This window comes from Leptidea sinapis, chromosome 16 (assembly GCF_905404315.1).
Source record: "Leptidea sinapis chromosome 16, ilLepSina1.1, whole genome shotgun sequence".
Lineage (NCBI taxonomy): Eukaryota > Metazoa > Arthropoda > Insecta > Lepidoptera > Pieridae > Leptidea > Leptidea sinapis.
In genome coordinates, this window is record NC_066280.1 from 13,337,875 (window position 1) to 13,363,548 (window position 25,674).

General features: G+C 38.2%; 1 protein-coding gene and 2 long non-coding RNA genes across 5 annotated transcripts in view; 1 reads left to right on the forward strand and 2 right to left on the reverse strand.

Moving 5' to 3' along the window:
- Positions 1 to 25,674, forward strand: part of LOC126968742 (uncharacterized) — a 57,701-nt gene that overhangs the window by 27,962 nt on the left and 4,065 nt on the right. For 2 of the 3 annotated variants that reach the window (XM_050813854.1, XM_050813852.1), the window contains exon 2: positions 23,812 to 23,980. In XM_050813854.1, the coding sequence (XP_050669811.1) occupies positions 23,822 to 23,980 (159 nt within the window). In that variant the 5' untranslated portion in view covers positions 23,812 to 23,821. Of the gene's footprint in view, positions 1 to 21,180; positions 21,307 to 23,811; positions 23,981 to 25,674 lie in introns of those variants that run through there. The other variant, XM_050813853.1, reaches the window with a different exon arrangement.
- Positions 2,729 to 10,472, reverse strand: LOC126968767 (uncharacterized). The gene is made up of 3 exons (XR_007730271.1): positions 10,345 to 10,472; positions 5,241 to 5,460; positions 2,729 to 2,819 (listed from the first exon to the last, which is right to left on the reverse strand). It is a non-coding gene; the product is annotated as an uncharacterized LOC126968767 (long non-coding RNA).
- On the reverse strand, positions 9,256 to 10,269 carry LOC126968770 (uncharacterized). Its single transcript, XR_007730274.1, has 2 exons — positions 10,062 to 10,269; positions 9,256 to 9,346 (listed from the first exon to the last, which is right to left on the reverse strand). It is a non-coding gene; the product is annotated as an uncharacterized LOC126968770 (long non-coding RNA).

The window sequence follows — 25,674 nt, forward strand, 5'->3', positions numbered from 1 at the left end:
CCTATTCCAAAAACGGAACCTACGGTACAGTAAGTATCTTATATCTTTTAACGAGCAATTGTTGTATATATATATATATATATATATATATATAATCTGAATCTCGGAAACGGCTCCAACGATTTTCATAAAATTAAGTATGCAGGGGATTTCGGGGGTGATAAATCGATCTAGCTAGGTTTCAATTAAAAAAAAATGGTTTTATCCATGTTTGAATGAGAAACAGCTACAATAACATTAGAATACAAAGGTAAATTTCGCCACTATATACAAGACTATTATAGCTCAGATGGGACATTGGGTGATCCGGAAAGCAGAAGACCCCGGTTCGAATCCAGATGTCCTATTAGTTTTTTTTTGTTCAAATTTTGTACATTCTTAAAAATCCGAGCAAGGCTCGGTCGTTCGGATATTACATTATTATATTGCAATGCTATTTCCTGGTTTCTTTTTGTAATCCTGCCATACCTACATATATAGCCCTCGAAGGACTCAATGTAAGGATCGTCGAAATACGAACACATAATATGTATATTAAAATACATTCGATTGATTCGAACCATTTACTTAAGTCTTCTAGTAGCAATTTCTCATTTCACAGGTTACGATAAATAGTTGTGTTAATATGATAAACCAAATAGAAAGGTTTCTCATGAAATAGGTACAATATGTAATGTAAGTGATCTGGCGATGAAGCCAAAAGGAAGGCGAACGAACTCTTAGTAAATAGTTCGTGGCATTTGCTATACATATCAAATCAATATAATATTTACTAAATCTACCAATAGTCCATTGAAATGTTACATGAGTTTTACATTTTTTAGAGGACGCCATTTTTCATTTTTTTTTGGAGATATGTATGGGGGGTCAATAGAAGCTTAACCCCAAGTTTGTGGGTTTGCCGCCCCGAAAATGGAGTGCATACAGCTTTTTCATCAAGAAAGTCATTTATGTTATAATAAACTTTACCACACAAACGTTTTTTAATAATTCTTTTGAATAACGTAATACTTGTTTTAAAAGCATATATACATCGCCCCACAAAAGACTTACTCGACTTAGCCGAGTAGTAGGCGTTATAAGCTTATGCCTTTTCCTGGTGTTAACATTTTGGTTGTGACAGTTTCTAGCAAATTCACTTATGTGCCTATAACATACATTACATTATCAAGAATATATTGAGAAGCAACAGTCAATATCTTAATTTCTTTGAATTTTGCTCTCAATGATTCACAAAGTAAGTACCAGGTAATCGGTAAAGTATCGCAATACTGGGTCTCGAAATCTCGATCGATTGTCGATTCCTTAAAAGTAAAAACAGCTTTGAAGAAGCTGCGCGTCATAAATAGAGCACGGCAATACTTTAAGCCGGCCCACATTCTATATACATCTCATATAGAGTATTGCTGTCGTCTCTAGTCCAGCACAACACCCTCGGTATCAGCTCGAACAATATGACTGCGTGCAACGTAGAATTGCTACAATTGTCGGGGATCACTTGGAGTTACATAGCGACGTCGCTTCATTGTATGTCTTCTACCGCATTTATGTTCTAAAGAGCTGTTTGACCTGATTTCTACTGCCGAATTCCATCTTCGCACGACAAATTAGAATTTCATCCCCATCATCTGGAAGTAGTTTTCTTCCACGTACAACCAAGGGACGAGTTTCCTTGTGCGGTATTTCCAGGACAATATGTCATGGGTCCTTCAAAAAAAGGCCGGCAACGCTCGTGTGATTCTTCTGGTGTTGCAAGAGAATGAAGGCGGCGGTGATCACTTAACATAAGGTTACCAGTACGTTTGTTTGTCCTCCCTTTCCAAAAAATGTATATCCAGCACTCAGTTCACAGCCCTTTCATTTGTTGTTCGCTTCGCCGTCGTTATTCAATAAATACCTAATCATTTCTAAAGCCTCCTCTCCACTATCGACAATGATCGTTACTTGTATGCTTGTCTGTCATCGGCAAGTTAATCGTTGATTATCGTCTCAGCATTCACACGATCGTCCGTAATCATTTATTGAGGATATTTCCATCTTGAAGGACTGGCGACATAATAGATTTCATCATTTAATAATATTCGTGAGCGATTATAAACCTCATTGTAATAAATATCTGAGTACATATATTCTACCTACCTTATTATTATCTTTCTGATATTTATGTTTGGGATTCCATGTTTCTGTGTAGTTCTGATAAAGTATTATAATTTTAAATATTTCTTCATTTGACCACCCAGTAGTCATTGTATCGTACTCGCGCTATGTAAATAAAAGGAAAACTAAACAACGCCGCGATGACGATGCAAAGTACGCACAGCTTCGCTCACAGTCCAGTGTCCTCCAGTGAATGAATGACCGGCGATAGTGTGGGCACGCGCACTCAACTACACGCGAATGAATATGATGCGTCTCGGAAGAACCGATCACCGATCGCTGCGATCACTATGATGATTATAGACAACGATCGGCGACTAGAACCGAATAAGTCCTCCACACGATCGTGCTCTTGTGTAATCGCCGATTGTGAAGAGACGCCATAACACAGTGTACAACAGAAGTGATATCACTATACCGCTCGTTGCGCGAAGCCTTTAAGCCGCTTAGTCAAAGAGCTCGTCATAAGTATGTATAGTTATTATCTTTTATAAAATATATGTATCTAATATCCAACATCCCACAATAGAATATTTTCAAAGTCAAATTCTCAATTAAATAAAAACATTACTTATTACAGTTACATTTTATATTTCCACAAAATCACATAATAACATATTAGTTCATATTATAATGTCATTATATAAAACACCAAGAAGTATCTGAAACAAAATTTACACAGTTATTACTTATTGGTATAAAATATCTGGACGACCGAGCCTTGCTCGGGTTTTTTTTAAAATGTACAAAACTAAAAAAAATCTAATAGAACATCTGGATTCGAACCGGGGTCTCCTGCTTTCCGGATAACCCAATGTCCCATCTGAGAGAAATTTAGCTTTGTATTCTAATGTTATTGTAGCTGTTTCTCATTAAAACACGGATAAAACTACTTTTTTTTTAATTGAAGCCTAGCTAGATCGATTTATCGCCCCCGAAATACACTGTATACAAAATTTTATGAAAATCTTTGGAGCCGTTTCCGAGATTCAGATATAAAAGATAATAGGTATATATAAGATAAGAATTGCTCGTTTAAAGATATAATATAAGATACACATATATACAATGTCATAAAACCATCTTACAGAGTGTTGTGACTTGCTTTATATCTGTTTGTACGAGTAATACCAAATATTTTAATGTAATGAGTAAAATATTTTTTCTTTTTACTTTATTATAATTGTATCACAACCTACTTAATACAAAATATAAATTTTGGACTATAACTTTGTCTAACATAAACTTTGTATTTATCTATTATATGATGTAAGTATTAATATATTACAAATACATTAAATTAGATGCATATTTCATTAAAAAAACTAATTATATTAGAAAATTTATTGAAGTAGGCGTTACTTTGCGGAAATCCATAATTATACAAATGATTTGAGTTTTCTCTCCAAAATCTGGCACTCTACTCGAGACTCAGTATAAAACGCCCTGAGGATGCCTCGTGTAGAGGCGAAACACGTGTCGAATTGTTTAAAGACAAATTTGGCGGAATTAGCACTAAAGAAAACTCAAATCATTTGTATAATTATATTAGTACTAATTAATCATCTAATTAAATATATTTGTCATATATTAATATATCTAATTATAAACATTAATTAAGTATAAAAGTCAAACAACAATTACTTAACGTTATCAAATACGATATGAGAAAAGGGTAGTCAAGAACAATGATATTAAAGTATTAGTTAAGACTAACGGCCCCGGCGGTTCCCAATTAAATTACTACCTTCTACTGTCAGTTATTAGCTGTTAATAATCTGAAGCTGTCCCAATCTGCCCGATAAGTCATCCATTTCGCCGTATATTGGGACACGTGAATTTCCATACAAACTTCTCTGGCTGGTAAGCTATACGTCCTCTCATTGCCAGACAGCGTGTATGGACGGAAAGTTACCGTCGACAAGTTTATTGGGACAGAAAAGTCACCGATAGTTACGATTTTTATCTCAAGTAGGCCCCTACTTAAGTCTTCTATATCGCATAAGGATTGGAAAGTACTCAGGTCTGATGGATTAAAAAGCGACAGAAAACAGCCTTTCTTAATTACTGTATGTCTAGTAAATGTAGTCTACAAAAAAAACGTGTTTCTACAATCTTATAATACTTTTTAAAGAAGTTTAATATTATTATTTATTGAAGTATTATTTGTTAAATGAGTAACTTCGTATCATTTCAACTACCGCATCTATCACGGGGAGTGTTCCGAAGAGCAGTTTGACCTGATTCCTGCCACCGAATTCCACCTTCGCACGACACGCCAAAAGTTAGGATATCATCCTTACCATCTGGATGTATGGTAGTCCTCCACAATGCAGTTTTCAAGGAGCTTTTATCCACGTACTACAAAGTTGTGGAATGAACTCCTTGTGCGGTGTTTCCGGGACGATACGACATGGGAACCTTCAGAAAAAGCGCGTACACTTTCTTTGAAGGCCGGCAACGCTCCTGTGATTCCTCTGGTGTTGCAAGAGATTGTGGGCGGTGCTGATCACTTAACACCGGGTGACCCGAACGCACGTTTGTCCTCCTTTTCTATAAAAAAATATGCTAAAATACTGTTTTCAGTGGCCTATGTAATGTATAAAGACTCCGTCCTTCAGAACATTTATTGATAAAAGAAAATCAAAATTTATAGAATAGGGTTTTATCGAAAAGCTAAAACCATAGAACAGCTAACACTTTGAGCTCGAAGAAATCAACATCGTCTTACGTACAATTTGAAGTATTTAGGTATGGAATTAGCGGGGAGTTGCAGGGATGGCCTTTAGAGTCAACCGTTTTCCTAGTTTTTTGTTATATAAACCATAAAACATGTAAGTGCATTGTGCGTTAGTTTAATTAATATAAAACAGCATTTTAAATGGATAACAGCTGCATTCTATGTTGAGAAGAATCAGCAAGGAACTCCACATTTTCTCTTTACTTTTTTCTTGCAGTTATAAGTTCTATAATGTACAATACAGCTAACTATTTCAAGTATTTAAAAACACAGTCTACAAGTTCCGTAAGATTAAATATAATAGATAGTACTTACTAGAAGTAGCAGTTCTCATCTTCCTTACCTTCTCATATTGGAGCATTAAAGTAATTGAAGACTTCCTCATCTATACTTCGTTTGCGACGTTCTCCATCTTCACTTGGTTCCGTTTCTTCATTATTTTCCTCCTCGCCTGCTGCACTTTCCTCCCCGTCATCTTGATTTTCTTCCGAAGCTTCATCTTTTTCCTGTTCACATTCTTCTTCTACTTCTTTTTCCTCCTGAGGGCTTGGTCTTTGTAAGCTCTAATAATTTAATTAAGTCTTTAATATTTGTACTTGTGTTTTGAACAACTTGACTCTTGGAAACAAGATAATGGCAATACTCACCATATTTATAAGCAATACGGACACGAAAAGTACACAAAAATATCTAAACATTGTGTTATATTGTGAATACAAGAAATGAATATTCGAATTTTCAGCCAAATCTTCAATTTATAATAGTTTCATGTAGCGGTTAGGTTAGGTTAGGTTACAGTGTCCACATTATGTGGCTTGTTCAAATTAACAAATCTATTTTCATATATAGCACCATCCTATAACAACTGATATTTCTTGTCCATCTTCGGGAACATGAAAGTTCGAGGTGCTGTCAGAAACAGCCACCGATGGCCAATTCGCTGTGTTACCGCTCCATACCTAATTTTTTGCAATTTTGACCAGTGCGAGAAAACACCCGTGTCTTCTATCTTGTGCAGGTCGTAAAATGGAGTAAAATGAACATGGTTCAGCGTACCTTATAGAAGTTTTAATTTTCGCGTTTCACAAAAGCCGTATATCGTATCACTGCTCTTCCACAGCACTAAACTAAATAACCAAGTATCAGATAACTTGGTCTCAAAATTTCGACGATTTTTGACCCTGGAGGTACTGGGTTTTGGGGTAAGGCAATTCTAAAGTCTTTTAATTTTAGACACAAGGTTTCATAGCAACAATCACTCCTTACAACCTACACTATCAATATGGCAATAAAACAAAAATGTCTTTTTTTTTGTTTAAAATGACCGGGTTCGATACCCAAGTCGTGTATAATTTTTTTTTGAAAATCTATTAATGCAGTTTTCGTTTTCTCTGACCGGTTTGGGTGGGCATCCTGTATATAGTAAGGGGCAAGACAACTTATTTAATAGAGTGTCAATATTATACATTTCGAGAGTTTTACCGTATTGTATTACAGTATCAGCTCCAACTTCTTGAGCTTGTGTAACGCAGAGCTGCTCGAATCTTCGGGGATTAAAAACTCCCTCCATCGCTTTATTGAGTGTCTACAACAGGATTTATCACGGGGAGTGTTCCGAATAGCTTGTAGATCACGCAACAAACTATGTGGCCTTCCTCCACACAGTTTTCAAGGAACTTCCTGTCGCTGTTCTTCCAAGATGATACGAGATGGGTGCTCTCAAAAAAGTGCATGCACCTAAAGAACTGGCAACACACTTGTGACTGCTCTGGTGTTACAAGAGAGTGTGGGCGGCAGTTATCACGTAACGTCGTTAGTCCTCCTTTTCCATAAAATATAAACAACAGAGTATCTTCCAAAGAATCTTCTAAAGCATTGGTACTCGAACTTTAAATAAAAAACATATAGGAATTTTGTAAATTTCCTATTTCCGTCTAACAGTAGCAATTCATGTTGTTTTGTATATACTTTACCTTCAAACGATCACCTGATTAAATAATGAATATTCAAACGTCCACATACACAAAAGGACAAATTGTTCATTTACAATAATAAATATGTACTAAATGTTTTCTTTGTAAATAGAAAATCTTTTTTACTATAGGCGTATAAAATAATTATGGTGATTGTTTAAGAGGCGAAGTTCCTATTCAATTGTAGTCAATAAAACCTTAAAAATATCAGCAAAGAAAATGTGTTGTAGCAATTAGTAATTTAATTTCTAATATCCCTTTTTATATATTCTGGTGATTCTTGTAAATAATATTAGAAAGTGAAAGAGAGTTTTTTTGTAATGAAATGAAATGACAGTAAAGATAAATTCGAGTCAAATAGTAACCATTTACTTCTAGTAGGAAATTCTCATTTCACAGGTTACGATAAATAGTTGTGTTAATATGATAAACCAAATAGAAAGGTTTCTCATGAAATAGGTACAATATGTAATGTAAGTGATCTGGCGATGAAGCCAAAAGAAAGGCAAACGAACTCTTAGTAAATAGTTCGTGGCATTTGCAATACATATCAAATAAATATAATATTTATTTTTAGAGATATGTGTCAATAGAAGTCAATAGAAGCTCAACCCTAAGTTTTTTTTTAACAATTCTTTTGAATAACGTAATAACTACTTGTTGTAAAAGCATATAGGTACATCGCCCCACAAAAGACTTACTCGACTTAGCCGAGTAGTAGGCATTATAAGCTTATGTCTGTTCCTGGTGTTAACATTATGGTTATGACAGTTTCTAGCAAATTCACTTATGTGCCTATGAACATACATTACATTATCAAGAATATATTGAGAAGCAACAGTCAAAATGTTAATTTCTTTGGATTTTGCTCTCAATGATTCACATAGTAAGTACCTGGTATCGGAACACTGGATCTCGAAATCTCGAGCGATTGTCGATTCCTAAAAAGTAAAATCAGCTTTGAAGAAGCGGGGCGTCATAAATAGAGCACGGCAACACTTTAAGCCGGCCCACATTCTAGCGCTCTGCAAAGCGCAGGTCCGCCCTCATAAAGAGTATTCATGTCATCTCTAGTCCGGCACACCCTCGGTATCAGCTCGAACAATTTGACTGCGTGCAACGTAGAGTTGCTACAATTGTCGGGGATCACTTGGAGTTGCATAGCGACGTCGCTTCATTGTGTCGCTTCATATCTTCTACCGCATTTATCTTCTAAAGAGCTGTTTGACCTGATTTCTACCGCCAAATGTTATCTTCGCACGACAAATTAGAATTTCATCCCCATCATCTGGAAGTAGTTTTCTTCCACGTACAACCAAGCCGTGGAATGAGTTTCCTTGTGCGGTATTTCCAGGACAATATGACATGAGTCCTCCAAATATGGCCGGAAACGCTCGTGTGATTCTTCTGGTGTTGCAAGAGAATGAAGGTGGCGGTGATCACTTAACATCAGGTGACCCGTACGCTCGTTTGTCCTCGCCTTCCAAAAAAATGTATATCCAGCACTTAATTTATAGCCCTTTAATTTGTTGTTACCTTCCCCGTCGTAATTAAATAAATATATTATTATTTCTAAAGCCTCCTCTCCACTATCGGCAATGATCGTGACTTGTATGATCGTCTGTCATCGGCAAATTAATCGTTGATCATCGTGTAAGCATTCACACGATCGTCCGTAATCATTTATTGAGCGGCAGTTCTTCAAGATGGAGATAATAGATTTGATGATTTAATAATATTGGTGAGCGATTATAAACCTCATAGTAATAAATATCTGAGTACATATATTCTACCTACCTTTGTGTTTGGTATCGATATTTATGTTTGGGATTCCATGTTTCTGTGTAGTTCTGATAAAGTTCTATGATTTTAAATGCTTCTTCATTTGACCACCCAGTAGTCATTGTATCGTACTCGCGCTATGTAAATAAAATGAAAACTAAACAACGCCGCGACGACGATGCAAAGTACGAACGGCCAGCTCACTATCCAGTGTCCTCCAGTGAATGAATGACCGGCGATAGTGTGGGCACGCGCACGCAACTACACGCGAATTCCCTTTGATGCGTGCCGGAAGAACCGATCACCGATCACTGCGATCACTATGACGATTATAAACTATGATCGGCGACTAGAACTGAATAAGCCCTCCACACGATCGTGCTCGCGTGTAATCGCCGATTGTGGAGAGGCGCCATAACACAGTATACAACAGAAGGGATATTACTATACCGTTCGTTGCGCGAAGCCTTTAAGCCGCTTAGTGAAAGAGCTCGTAATAAATATGTATAGTTATTATCTTTTATAAAATATATGTATCTAATATCCAACATCCCACAATAGAATATTTTCAAAGTCAAATTCTCAATTAAATAAAAACATTACTTATTACAGTTACATTTTATATTTCCACAAAATCACATAATAATATATTAATTCATATTATAATGTCATTATATAAAACACCAAGAAGTATCTGAAACAAAATTTACACAGTTATTACTTATTGGTATAAAATATCTGGACGACGGAGCCTTGCTCGGGTTTTTTTTTAAATGTACAAAACTAAAAAAAATCTAATAGAACATCTGGATTCGAACCGGGGTCTCCTGCTTTCCGGATAACCCAATGTCCCATCTGAGAGAAATTTAGCTTTGTATTCTAATGTTATTGTAGCTGTTTCTCATTAAAACACGGATAAAACTACTTTTTTTTAATTGAAGCCTAGCTAGATCGATTTATCGCCCCCGAAACACACTGTATACAAAATTTTATGAAAATCTTTGGAGCCGTTTCCGAGATTCAGATATAAAAGATAATAGGTATATATAAGATAAGAATTGCTCATAGAAATGTCATAAAACCATCTTACAGAGTGTTGTGACGTGCTTCCCGTCATATTCTCTGTTTATACGAGTACTACTAAATATTTTATGTAATTGAGTAATAGTAGATTGTTAACCTAGGGTCGAAAGAATCAATTCCCGAGGTATTAATTTGAGAAGACTCAGCAAGGAACTCTACAGTTTCTCTTGACTCTTTTCTTGAAGACATATAGGTAAGTTTAAGATTGTCTTCTACAATACATATAGCTAACTATTTCCGATATGTAATATTACAGTCTACAAAATGCCTAAGATTAAATATAATAGATAGTACTTACTAGAAGTAGCAGTTCTCATCTTCCTTACCTTCTCATATTGGAGCATCAACGTAATTGAAGACTTTATAATCCATACTACGTTTGCGACGTTCTCCAGCTTCCATTCCTGCCTCCTCTCTTGCAGCTCCCTCATCTGCTGCACTTCCTCCCGTAGCATCTTCCGGTCCACCTGCCACTTCTTCCGTTCCACTTGCCTCTTCTGGGCTCTGAGGGCTTTGTAAGCTCTAGTAATTAATAAAATCTTTAATATTTGTACTTGTGTATTGAACAACTTGTGCCTTGGAAACAATATATATAATGTCAATACTCACCATATTTACAAGCAATACGGACACGAAAAGTACACAAAAATATCTAAACATTGTGTTATATTGTGAATACAAGAAATGAATGTTCGAATTTTCAGCCAAATCTTCAATTTATAATAGTTTCATGTAGCGGTAATATCAAGTCTTTTGATAATTATTCAAACTTTAAAATTGTTTACAATAAACTAAATACTTACTAGTTAGTTGACAAGAGTTCTAAGTATGGGGAACCCCCAAATTTTATTATTTTTTGTTGTAGCTGTGAAATACTGAGGGACCGACAGACAGACATGACGAATCCATATGGGTTCCGTTTTTTTTGCCATTTGGTTACGACACCCTAAAAACCGGCAACGCAACTGTGACTTCTTTGGTGTTATTACATTAGAGTATGGGCAGCAGTGATCACCTTCCATCAGGTGACAGGTACTGTTGTTAGTCCTCCTATTTCATAAGATATACACATCAGAATATCTTCCAAAGAATCGTCTTAAACTCTCATTCACACGATATACACTGCTTCACGGCAGAAATAGGTGCCGTTGTGGTATCTATAATCTATCCGGCATCCTGTACACAGGAGCCCCCCACTGGTAAAATATTGCTCAATTGTAAAACAGTGTGGGCACCATTGCCACTTCTTCATTGAAAAATTATAAAGCGATTAGATAATTTTTTTTAAATTAATATAGAAATTTTTAGAATTTCCGGTTTCCGTCTATCAGTAGCAGTAGGCTGTTTATTGTTTGTTTTTACCTTCAAACCTTAATGATCAGCTAATTAAATAATAAATATTCAAACCATTGTTAGTAAAGAAAGAAAAGTGTTAATTTACAATAAATATATGTCTGGTCATAAATAGTGTTACAATTAAAAATAAACTAATTATTACATTTGAATTTGGAATCTGTCATTTTTATAGAAATGTTTTGGCGCCAATACTTTGTACCATATTTTGCGATATTAAAATGAAGTGGGGTGATAAAGTGAACCGAATCGCTGTGATTGCATTATACAAAGTAGGTGTGGAGCGAAATGCAATTTTTAAGGTTCCGTAGCCAAGTGGCAAAAAATGGAACCCTTATAGATTCGTCATGTCTGTCTGTCTGTCCGTGTATGTCACATCCACTTTTTTTCAAAGCTATAAGAACTATACTGTTGAAACTTGGTAACTAGATGTATACTGTGAACCACATTAACACTTTCACACAAAAATAGAAAAAAAACAATTATTTCTTGTGGCTGACGGAGAAATGAACTCAATAATTTTTTTTCATCATAGGTGTGGGTTTTTTCTAATATATATTTTTTTCTAAACTGAATAGTTTGCGCGAGAGACACTTCCAAAGTGGTAAAATGTGTGTTACTTCTTAAGTAAGAGAATGATAACTAAAAAATTTAAGATATGTCAAGGGACACCCGGATGGAACGAAGTTACTTACTTAGAATACTCTCTCGACTTCGTAAATACAACAGCATATTGTAATATTAAAATATAATCTGCTTTTAAATTTATTAAAGTTATGACGCGTACACTTGCTAAACACACACTAATGGAGAGATTATAACGCGTATGACTTGGTTAGCACAATAGTAAAGAGAGGTGATAATGCGCACTTACAAAAAATGCATAAGAATTTATTATTGTCTTTATAAAATCTCTACTTACCTAACTCCATCAACAATATCCGGAACTTGTGCAGAAACACTGTCAGGATTCATTATTGATATTATTTTTTATTATTTATTATGTACAAAGAACCTGTATACACTCAACAAAAATAATCGTCGCGACACCACACTGTTCAATGCGAAATAGAAAGACGAAACGAAAATAACTGGCTTGCTTTCTATGAGAGAGAGAGAGAGAGAGAGAGAGACAGACAGACAGACAGATAGAGAAACGCGCACGCCGCACGGCTTACAACTACAGCAAAAAGTGTCGTTACAACTTTTGGTCTTAATTTTTTTCGTCTATCCCCCTTTCGCAACGCGCGATACGGAACTTCGTTCCAAAAAATATATATAATGTAGGTACATTACCATGCAAATTTTTATTAAAACTCCATAATACGCTTGGTATTAGTAAAAGTTTATTTTTTATTAATTGGTAGAACCGAGCTATTAATAGGTAGAACGAGACCTCCTCTGTTTGTGGCAGAAAAAGATATGGCCGTCCACGAGTGTTTCTACGAAAAAGGTGGTCAAAGCAGTAAGGGAAAGATTTCGAAGAAATCCTGTCCCAACGCAAAAGATTAAATCTCGGGAAATAGTTAGCACCTAGAACCATGTCACGTATTTTAAAAGATGACTCAGGACTTGCAGCCTATAAGATACGTACTGATTATTTCTTATAATCATAATCTGTTAATCAAATTTAAAAAAGAATAGGGTGGTAGAATCGAAACAACTACTGAAAATTTTTGTTTATGGATGAGAAAAGTTTTACAATTGAGCAACATTTTAATAAACAAAATGACCGTATTTATGGTTAAAGCTTAAAGCACCATTTTTTTTTTATGGAATAGGAAGACAAACGAGCGTACGGGTCACCTGTTGTTAAGTGATCACCGCCGCCCACAATCTCTTGCAACACCGGAGGAATCACAGGAGCGTTGCCGGCCTTTGGAAGGAAGGTGTACGCGCTTTTTTTGAAGGTACCCATGTCGTATCGTCCCTGAAACACCGCACAAGGAAGCTCATTCCACAGCTTTGTAGTAGGTGGAAGAAAGCTCCTTGAAAACCGCACTGTGGAGGACCGCCACACATCAAGATGGTGAGGATGATATCCTAACTTGTGGCGTGTCGTGCGAAGGTGGAATTCGGCGGCAGGAATCAGGTTAAACAGCTCTTCGGAACACTCCCCGTGATAAATGCGGTAGAAGACACACAATGAAGCGACGTCTCTACGCAACGCCAAGTGATCCAGCCGTTCACAGAGCACTGGGTCCCCGACAATTCGAGCTGCTCTGCGTTGCACGCGGTCAAATGGATCGAGCTGATACTGGGGTGCGCCAGACCAGAGATGACAGCAATACTCCATGTGTGGCCGGACCTGCGCTTTGTAGAGCGCTAGTATGTGGGCCGGCTTGAAGTATTGCCGTGCTCTATTAATGACGACCAGTGTCTTTGAAGCCAATTTGGCTTTGCCTTCCAGATGACCACGAAATTGGCAATCGCTCGAGATTTCGAGACCCAGTATTCCGATACTAGGCGCGGCTTTAAGAGAAGTGTAGTCGAAGAGCGGTGATACGACAAATGGGGATTTTTTTAGTGGTAAACGCGCAAACTTGAGTCTTCTGGGGGTTAAATTGGACAAGGTTCAATTTAACCCATTCCGCGACCTTCTCAAGAGAGGACTCGATAGAAGACACAAGTTTCTCCCGGCACTGGTCGACGATTTCCCGAGAGAGAACTGCATGGCCAGTGTATACGGCATCACCAGTGCTATCGTCTGCATAGCAATGAATGTTGGAGGTGTCCAACATATCATTGATATGCAGAAGAAACAGCGTGGGAGACAGCACACAGCCTTGGGGCACTCCAGCATTCACGGGCTTCGGGTTCGAGCAATATCCGTCGACAACGACCTGTATGCTGCGCCCAGTGAGGAAGCTGGAGGTCCACTTGCACAAGCTCTCGGGAAGCCCAAATGATGGAAGTTTGGAGAGGAGCGCCTTGTGCCATACACGATCAAAGGCCGTCGCTATATCCAGGCTAACTGCCAGGCCTTCCCCCTTGCTTTCAATAGCCGCTGCCCATCTATGTGTTAGGTATACCAGAAGATCACCTGCCGACCGACCATGGCGAAACCCGTTTTGTCGGTCGTTGATCAACTGGTGACCCTCTAGATATACCAAGAGCTGACGGCTAATTATGCTCTCCATGATTTTGGAGAGCAGGGAGGTAATAGCAATAGGCCTGTAGTTTGCCGGATCCGAACTGTCTCCTTTTTTTTTTGGATCGGATGGACAAAGGCTGACTTCCATGAGTCAGGGACTACGCCTTTAGAATAAGAGTGCCGGAATAAACGCGTTAGCACCGGCGTCAACTCAGGGGCACACGTTCTAAGCACGATTGGAGAAATGCCATCCGGCCCGCTCGACTTTCTGACGTCCAACGAAAACAGAGCTCGCCTAACACACTTTTCTGTCTGAACTGTACTTCAGGCATAGAGCTCTGACACCACGGGATGGTCGGCGGTGTTTTTCCGTTGTCGTCAAGAGTCGAGTTGGAGGCGAAAAGAGTGCACAAGAGATCGGCTTTCTCTTTTGCCGTATGGGCCAGGGTGTCATTCCTCATGTGCAACGGCGGCATGGACGGCTGGCTGAAGTTACCAAGAGCAGCTTTCGACAACGACCAGAACTTGCGTGTTCCGGTCGGGTAACTGGAAAGCTGCTCGCCGATTTTGACGACGTGTTTTGACTTTGCACGGGCGATTTGCCGCTTAAAAAATCTGGAGGAACGGTTGTATTTCCTCTTAAGAACTGTGCAGTTCGGATCCTTTGTGCCCAGCGCCGCAACCCAAGTTCGATACGCCTGTTTTTTGCAGTCAGATGCTGCTTTAACAGACGCATCGAACCAGGGCTGTGATCTGCCACCGATGGGTACTACAGAGTTTGGTATAAAAATATCCATACCCTGTAGTATCACATCGGCTACTGTAACGGCGCAGGCACTAGGATCATCCGAGGGGAAACAAACCCTGCCCCAAGGGTAGGATGCAAAAAAGGAACGCATCCTATCCCAATCTGCTGACTTGTAGTGCCAAACGCGGCGGGTCGCTGGTGGTCTGCGACGTTGGCGTCGGATAGGCACTACACTCCTGACCAGGCAATGGTCGGACGTTCCGAGAGGGGCGTCGACAAAGACCTGGTAATCATCGGGATGTGTAGTCAGCAGAAGATCCAATAAGGACGGCATGTGGCTATCTATATCCGGGAGCCGCGTTGGCGACTCAACCAATTGGGACAGACCATACGCCAATGCAAAATTATGCACAGATCGCCCTGCGTAGTCTGTGGTACGTGATCCAAGCCATTCGGCATTGTGTCCGTTGAAATCACCCAAGACTACGATTTCAGCGGAGGGGATCTGTGCAAGTACGTCGTCAATTGCCGCTTAAACGCAGCCCATGAGATGATCGGTTTCTGCGTTACCACTATGGGACCTGTAGACACACGCATAGATGCGGACGCGGTCCTCTAAATCTACGCGGAGCCAGAGAGTGGACAGGTCCCTACACTCAAAATTGCCGAGACGGCGACAGCAGATATCCTCCCTAACGTACACACATACCCCGGCATGAGGCAAAAAATTGTGCTCAATTTTGTACCCGGGGTACGTTAAATATGACGTATCGCTAGGTCGAGATATCTGCATCTCAGTAAGGAAACACCAGGCCGGCTGCGCCGTCTCAAGGTGGTGGTGGACGGCGTTTAAATTGGAGTGAATTCCCCTGATATTGCAAAAGTCCACGTTGAGTGTGGAGCGGGGTGCCGTGGTGATACTGCCTCGTTTGTCCTTGGTCATGCGCGGTTCTGTGCCCTCCCCAGAATACGAAGGGCAGCCCGAGCTAGAGTGCCCGGGGAGGAATTCTCCAACTCTGGTAGAGCCGGTACCCTCCTGGGGTAAAATCTTTTTGAGTACCGCCGTCATATTCGGGTGGAGGGGGAGGGGGGGGGGAATGGCCACCGGTCCTCGACACTAACCTATGCGAAACATAGCGGCACTAGGCCGCTACTTCACGCCGGTATTCTGTGCGAGTGTGGTAATTAACCCGGACGAGTCTGGCCCGATTGTGCTGACGTCAAAAGACGGCAGCGTGACTCTTCCACTTCTATTTCAGTCATGGGGGAAGGCCTGGCAGTTGGCTTGGATATAGCGAAGGCCTTTGATCGTGTATGGCACAAGGCGCTCCTCTCAAAATTTCCATCAATTGGGCTTCCCGAGAGCTTATGCAAGTGGACCTCCAGCTTCCTCAATGGGCGCAGCATACAGGTCGTTGTCGACGGTTATTGCTCGAATCCCAAGCCCGTGAATGCTGGAGTGCCCCAAGGCTGTGTGCTGTCTCCCACGCTGTTTCTTCTGCATATCAATGATATGTTGGACACCTCCAACATACATTGCTATGCAGACGACAGCACTGGTGCTGTCTCTCATGCAGGTCTCTCTCGGGAAATCGTCGACCAGGGCCGGGAGAAACTTGTGTCTTCTATCCTCGTAGTCCTCGAGTAGGTTGCGGAATGGGGTAAATTAAACCTTGTCCAATTTAACCCCCAGAAGACTCAAGTTTGCGCGTTTACCACTAAAAAAAACCCCATTTGTCGTATCACCGCTCTTCGACTACATTTCCCTTAAAGCCTCGCCTAGTATCGGAATACTGGGTCTCGAAATCTCGAGCGATTACCAATTCCGTGGCCATCTGGAGGGCAAAGCCAAATGGCTTCGAAGAAGTTGGGTGTCATTAATAGAGCACGGCAATACTTCAAGCCGCCCCACATTCTGACTCTCTCACTGATGATATTAAAAAACTGTAAATTTCTAAAAATCGAGCTAAATCTATTTATAAGCAGAATAACTCTGATCTTAACCGGGAAAAGTATATAAGATTAAGGAATCGTTGCAATACAATGTGCAGAGACGCGCAGCGACGCCATATCTACTCGTATGTTGAGAACGGCGAAACCAGTAAAGTTTGGAAATTCCTAAGAACGCTAGGAGTTGGGAAGCAACAACATACAGTTTCCAATAATCTAAATATTGAACAACTTAATCAACATTTCTCTCAAAATTCATCTTTTCTTGACAATAACACTAAAGCTCAAACGCTTAAATCCCCATCCTTAATCCCAACCCCTGATTTTCCACCGTTCAACTTCTCTCCCTTCACTGATTCTGACGTTAAAAAAAACATTTTGTCTGTTACATCTAAGGCCGTTGGTAGTGATTGCATTAGTCGTAATATGATCCTTCCTATGATAGATATCCTAGTTCCTACAATCTCCCATATTCTTAATTTTTCTATAACGTCTGGCCAATTTCCTGTAGCCTGGAAAGACGCTAATGTTATTCCAATACCTAAAATTTCTAAACCACATAATCTTTCTGACTATCGCCCCATATCTATACTACCTTTTCTTTCCAAGGTTCTTGAACGCTTAGTCCATCAACAATTCTCTATAGTTATTAATAAGCACAGTGTTCTTAACCCTCTCCAATCTGGTTTTCGTCCAGGACATAGTACAACTACTGCACTTATAAAAATTACCGATGATATCCGATCTGACATGGATAAGCAACAGCTCACAATACTTACACTACTCGACTTCAGTAATGCCTTCTGCACTGTTGACTTTGATATTTTGCTGAGCATGTTGAGTTCCATTAACGTATCTCCAACAGTGATAGGGTGGTTTCGAAGCTATTTACGTGGGCGTCGGCAAAGGACTAAGATTGATGATAACACTTCAACCTGGTCTAACCTTTCCGCTGGAGTTCCACAAGGCGGTGTACTATCTCCTCTTCTTTTTGCAATTTTTATTAACTCTATAACTAAAAATTTAACTACCTGGTATCATATGAATGCAGACGATCTCCAGATATACTCACAATCTTCTCTCGAGGGTCTGCCTTTAGCTATTAAAAACACTAACAAAGACTTAACTACAATCGTGGAATGGAGTACTGCCCATGGACTAAAAGTGAATCCGTCGAAAACTCAATGTATTATTGTTGGTAGCTCACAACTAACCCATAAAATTGAGTGGGGTAATCTACCTCCCATTTCTGTAGGAGGAACTCTTATTCCTTTTAGCTGCTCTGTTAAGAGCTTGAGCGTATTCATTGATCGGAATTTGTCTTGGCACCATCAATTAAAAGAAGTTAGTAGGAAGCTCTATGCTGCCTCTCACTCATTAAAAAAACTCCAAAATTTTCTTCCTATTGCCACGAAAACTTTACTCGCTCAATCCCTTCTCCTGTCTATTCTTGACTACGCTGACATTTCATATGTCGACTTAACCGAACTCCAGTTGGATAAGCTTGAACGATTGCAGAACATGTGTATTCGTTTTATATTTGGACTACGTAAGTATGACCACGTGTCTGAATTTCGCAAAAAGCTCAAATGGCTCCCTATCCGCTTGCGTAGAAATTCCCATATACTTATACATCTCTATCGTGTCCTATTTGATCCTAAAACTCCTATATATCTCAAGGAAAAATTTTCAGCATTAAGTTCTCACCAACTATATCTTCGGTCTGTCCATAATCTCTTGCTTTGTACACCTATTCATAAAACTTCCTTTTTCAACAATTTATTTGCTGTGCAAGCTGTTAACCTATGGAATTCTCTTCCCTCTGAAATCAGAAAGGCTCAAACTCTCCAATCTTTCAAAACAATGCTCCATAATTATTATTTATTACTGTGACAATTTCAATACTAGTTCTTTTCTTGGAATTATTTACTGTATGTTTAAATTATATGCATAGCGATAACACCACCTTCTGTTATCTTTTCAACTATAACTGATTCATTATAGGTTGCCTGGTAGAAATCGCTCTTAAGCGATAAGGCCGCCTATTGCTTTTTGTAGTCTCGATTTTTGTTATGTTTCATTATCTTGTGGTATGCAATAAAGATATATTTCATTTCATTTCATTCTAGCACTCTACAAATCGCAGGTCCAGCCACACATGAAGTATTGCTGTCATCTCTGGTCTGGCGCACCCCAGTATCAGCTCGATCCATTTGATCCGCGTGCAACGCAGAGCAGCTCGAATTGTCGGGGACCCAGTGCTCTGTGAATGGCTGGATCACTTGGCGTTGCGTAGAGACGTCGCTTCATTGTGTGTCTTCTACCGCATTTATCACGGGGAGTGTTCCGAAGATCTGTTTTACCTGATTCCTGCCGCCGAATTCCACCTACGCACGACACGCCACAAATTAGGATATCATCCCCACCATCTGGATATGTGGCGGTCCTCCAAAGTGCGGTTTTCAAGGAGTTTTCTTCCTCGTACTACAAAGCTGTGGAATGAGCTTCCCTGTGCGGTGTTTCCGGGACGATACGACATGGGTACCTTCAAACAAAGCGCGTACACCTTCCTTAAAGGCCGGCAACGCTCTTGTGATTCCTCCGGTGTTGCAAGAGAATGTGGGCGGCGGTGATCACTTAACACCAGGTGACCCGTACGCTCGTTTGTCCTCCTATTCCATAAAAAAAAATGTTTAACTTGTGTTTAAGTAAAACGTCGGACAAAGGCCTCCCCCAAAGATCTCCACGACGATCGGTCCTGCGCTGCCCTCATCCAATTTATTATTCCGGTGATCTTGACCAGATCGTCTGTCCATCTTTCATATTATATGTATAATATATTTATATTAAAATACATTCGAATCAAAAACTGACGTTTTTAGTAAATTTTGCGCTGCTTTGTTTTGGTAGCCATTATTTTTTTCTTTATTTATTTGTGTATAAAACGCAAAAAACGTGAAACAAAGACTACAATAAATAATAACACTATAATATTAAAACATGTATTTAAGTAGTTCTCAACAAAGTTTCCACAGATATCAAATCAAATACATAATTTAAGCTTACCACCACGATATATCTAGTATATAAAATTCTCATGTCGCGGTGTTTGTAGTTAAACTCCTTCGAAACGGCTTAACCGATTCTCATGAAATTTTGAATCGGATAACCCCTTTCATCCCCTAAATGTTAAGGGTGATCCACGCCAAATTATTTATTGATGTTATATTATGAATGAGCGTAATACAATGCTCAAAACCGTTAGTGAAATTATATACTAAAGCTTTCTTATCATAACTGTATATGTAATTCTATTGCCCACTTGACAAATTTGGTTTGTAGATATAAATAACAAAATATTGTCTAGTTTGTCATGCTTTATGCAACAATCTTCTTAACACATTCTTATTTTGAAATCGTAATAAAAGAACGGGTTTATACTATAACTAGCAATTTAGATAATATAAATGCTGTACCTACTACTAATATTACAAGGAGAAAACATTTAAAAAACTGGCTAAAAGGCATGTACAAATGTGTTAATAGCTATTGTGACCTGGTTTAGCTAACCAGCAATACAAATACTATAATATAATGAGTACATATTCTATAAATCTCTGATGAGGGAGGTGGTTTGTGCCACCTGCTCCGTTTACTCCTAGTCATAACGGTTTTGTCCCATTCGCAGTTTGAGGGACAGCCGAGCCATCTAACATCAGGTCCTAATTATGGACACGGATGGTTTTTCCAGATTAAGTCTGGTACAGTCCTGGAGTAACCCTTTGTAACCTTTCCAGGACTTGTCTCTAACCGGGGGGGTTTAAGTCCCCGGCTAATCGACAAAAGCAACGAAACACGGTGGCTAAGCCTCTTTATCACGTCGATTTTAAGTCAGAGTGTGGTACATATGTCATAATTCGTATCTGCCCCCGAATCCATGACGTGGCATTACCCAGCATTTTTAAAATAATACCAATATTTATTTAATCTTCGTCATAACTAAAGATTAGATTCAGTTCAATAACTTGTATATGTCTGCTTAAGTTACATAATATTATGGCCCTACTAAGTACTTTATGCCATGTTTATTTGTTTTATATTGTATTGTATTTATTATATAGCTGAGTTATAGCAAGAATGTGCCAAATGTAGACTCAAATCACTGACAACACTATCGATACTATGATAATCCTGGCCCATGGACTAGCATCCCGTGCCATTAAATAAATAAAAAAATGTTAATTCCGAGTGTCAAATAAACGCGGGAAACATTATACGTCCGAAACAGCCAATCGTAAAGAAAACGTCTAATTGTAAACATTTTGCATATTATTGGTTTATTCTCATGTATAACTTTAAACTAAGTTTATTTGTAAGGCCGTTAGTGATCCTAATGTACAGTTTATTATGAAATATTGGTTCAATGGTACAGTAGTCGTGTACTCTTTTTTAAGGCTATTGTGTGTTTTTATAAATTGAAAGTTTAACTCCAATAGCGATTACGTTAATGTCAGCAAACGATCTTTCTTTTTGTTTTCAAGCTGTTACAATATTATTTTATTACATAACTATATTTTATCATTTAAATAGCATATTTTTCTGTCTGAAATTCCGTTTAGATCTGCTCAGATTAATTATCTGAGTCAGGATTAAGTTGTTTCATTAGCTTATATATATATATATATATATAGCTATCAAACTTATCATTATTATCTACACCCATGCTTTAAATCCTCTATTACAGATTTTGAAACAGTTAGCTTATTGCCAACATTAAAACACCCAATGTCCTTCCTTTCCGCCGGATATTTAAATGATGCAGAAGAACACAATATTTAAGTGAATTTTAATAATTGCACTTTACAAAATGTAAATTACTACTAAAAATAAATAATTGCTTCAATAATACTTAGTTTATTTGTATATAATCAGTAATACAATGAATGATATAAGGTTACTACTAGGACTGACTGTTTTAATGCTAGCAGTAAGCTAACTTTTTCAGAATCTTTAAGAGGATTCATATTCGGGGTGTAGATAAAGTCTTGTATACAACTGTTAATAATTAGGTATTAAAACACTCATGCGATACTATTATGATACTCGGCTTCGCCTCGTGTGATAAACCCACATTCGTATTTTAATACCCCTTATTACACAACAGTTGCATAAATAACTATAATATTTATCATGTGTGTATGTATTTCACACATTAAATATATATTTATAATATATATTTTATCTAACTCACAAGTTACTCCGTTTCTGTAACAATTATTCACAGTCAATGAACAGGGTGTTAAGGCCGCTATCCCAAGAAATCGCCTAAAAAGCGCATTGTTGAAACCATTTCTTGATAATAACAAATAATAATTATATATCTACAAAATATGAGAAGAATATTAATTTTTTTCATTACATTTCTATTTTTTATAGGCAGTGCGAAAAAAAATCACCATAATAGCCCTTACTTTTACAGTTGGAGCCATACTAATCATTCAATCTAGATAAAAATTGTACGAAAATTTATTAATTGTACACCAATACTATTTAACATCACATAGCTTTGTTAGTTTTTTAAAGTAAATTGTATAATGTTTGTAATTAATTAAAAATGCTTCTAATTCTGAATTAAAACTATGACGATCTTGTACGGGAGAGGTAACCTAGCTCCGCTCGATTCCTCAAGGCCGTTGGCTCGGTCCCCAATCTTAAATATCGACGCTGACCATTTCATACAAATACGACGTATTTGGTGCTTTTCCGCTGTTCTAGTAAAAGTGACGCAAAACCCGGCGCACGGGATCAAACAAAACCATTTACACAATATGTTTTTGTAATGTCCCTTGTTGAAGAGTCACGTCGCTTGTGTTTTTGAAAAAGCAAGATGGATATTAATGTTTTTATCGCCTTTTGCATTATTAAAACCTTATGTGACTTTAATAACTGCAGCGATATGATGATAAACAAGAGAATCTCCAGTTCGTACGTAAATGCTGACTGTTAGCAGAAATATTTTTCTCTTCATACTCTTTGAAATAGGTGGCAGAGCCGTCAACTGATTCAAAGAGGATGTAAATAACTACGTAATATGAGGCGGTACTGCCTAAACTGAAATTTAGTTTAGTATAAAACATTTGACATTAGTTAAATAGTAATTACAATGAGGCGATGAAGTTTCCGGTTAAGTTTGAAAGTGAACAGCAGTTGCTAAAAACGTACCTAGTGGTTTTCGGCAATCTGCGATTCTTACAAGAGTATTGCCGTCATCTGTCAATCTATCAATGGCTGAACGTTTCATACAATCGAGTGAATCGCTTTTTTCTTTGCGAGTTTCGCTAGGCTGAACTGGTTACCTAATCGTAACGTAAAACGATCTATGAATTAGCGAGGTAAGATACCATAGAGTCTGCATTTAGGGTTGCCAGCATATGAGTATTGTAATCTGTTTCGTGTAGGATTACCTATTTTAGAATTTGTAGTATTAATAATTTGTACAAGAAAAAGCGACGTCCACACTTTTTCTTATGAAACTAAGGGACGAGCAGGACGTTCAGCTGATAGTAATTGCCTTTACGCTTTACCACTGGCACTACCTTGACACATAAGATTTGTCTCATAACGTTAAGTCTCATTTGCCCAGTAATTTCACTAGCTACGGCGCCCTTCAGACCGAAACACAGTAATATTAACACATTAGCGCTTCACGGCAGAAATAGGCGCCGTTGTGGTATCCATAATCTAGACCGCTTCCTGCGCAAAGGAGCCTCCCACCGGTAATCATGGTCACTTGTAAGCTGATCGTCGGTCGAGCACTAAATGCAGTGAAATCCCAGATTCAGCCATAGTCTCTGGATATCCTAAATTGTGTGCAGAAAATAGCTTTTTCGGCAAACGTTCAACTTCTACAAAATGAACCTTTAAATTTCAGAAATTCAAGGATGTCTGATGGAATAGAAGCGGGAGCTGGTCTTGCGTGGAGACTCCTTGCCACCCTGGAAGGTGGATCACTTTTGCTGGCCACGTCAGCATTGGTAGCATACACTGCTCGCGCTAGAGTCAAGAAACACAAGCGAAGACGGCCAGTTCACAGTGTTCTTGTATGACTTTTAACTATTTTCTTTGAAAATATAAAAAAGAAACTGCCGTGCTTTATAATTTAAGCTAAAATTTAAATTCAAATAGCTTTTTCCAAATTTTTTATAATATACAGTGCACTAATTAGAGAACTTTTTTTTTGAACGATTGTCTATCTAATATGTAATAAATTACCTTTTGGCAATGTATGTAATTAATTTTTTACTATGTAATTGCTGATAGGCATGACATGTAGGCAATAATTTAGGCCAATTTTAGTTTCACGCCTTCGATCAAGCAAATGAAGACCAATGAAATTGTAGACAATTTCTGAATCCATGCTCAGATTTACATATTTTACGTAGACAAATTCAAATTAAAATATATTATATTCATACAATATAATATTCATACAATGTACTTCTAAGAACTAAATTCATCGATAGAATTTTTATGTTCTTGATTATCTTTTAAGACATTTATCTTATTTGTAAGTATTGAACCTGATTTATTTGAGCTGTAGGCAGTTATAATATCATCTAAGCTTTCAGATGTATATTTCTGGAAAATTTTAGAAACATTAGTACACGGGCTGCCTCGAAAATATAGGTGAAATATATTGAAAAGAAGAATATAAACGTACTGGTCACCGGATGGTAAGTGATCACCGCTAGCCATACTTTCTTGCAGCACTAGGGGAATCGCAGGAGTCTTGCTGGCATTATTCAACGCGCTTTTTTAAAGGTACCCATGTCGTGTTATCCTGAAAACACCGTGCGTGGAATTTCATTCCATACTTTGGTATAGCCTTTTAAGAATTTACCTTTTTTATGGAAAAGGAGGACAAAGAGCGTACGGGTCACCTGGTGTTAAGTGATCACCGCTGCCCACATTCTCTTGCAACACCAGAGGAATCACAGGAGAGTTGCCGGCCTTTAAGGAATGTGTTTTGAAGGTACCCATGTCAATTCCTCCCGGAAACACCGCACAAGGAAGCTCGTTCCACAGCTTTGTAGTACGTGGAAGAAAGCTCCTTGAAAACCGCACTGTGAACTTCGAAGGACTTCCTGTGATAAATGCCACACAATAAGGCAAAATTTGAACACAACAATCAAGACATTCACAGAGTAGGTGCTCGGATACCCAAAAATTTAAAAAAAAAAAAAAAAACGATCTTTGAAATTTTTGTCTTTGGGCTTAAACGGTCTTGATCAACTCTGGTGTGTTGTAAATAAATCTTCTTTTATCAAAGTTTACGGTATATAGTAACGAGAAACAGACATTTTTGACAGGTTGCAGCCCAGTAGAAGGTTGAGCGTGTAAATACTTCCCTGGGGTTATGCAATATTGTTTATTTGAATATGTTTCGTTTTATCTGAGATAGATTGAAGTCTATGCTGATGAAGTAGTGTTACAGCTAGTTTTTATATAATTTTGCGTTTTTATAAATCTGTACGACAGTGTAGGTTAAATATGACTAGCTCTGTAACCGAGTTTGCAAAGATGATATCAGACGGTTCACTCGAGTGAATAATTCAATTTTTTTTCATGTGAACACGGCATTTATAGAATGATAGAGACAAGAAAATTCATTCGCTCTTACATTTCAATACCTATGTCATCGACTAAAGTCGTGTATCTTGGAATAAGTTTAATTTGTGGTGGGTCCTAATCGTCTTTATTTTCCCCCTTATTCATAATAGTCTGCTAACTTAAA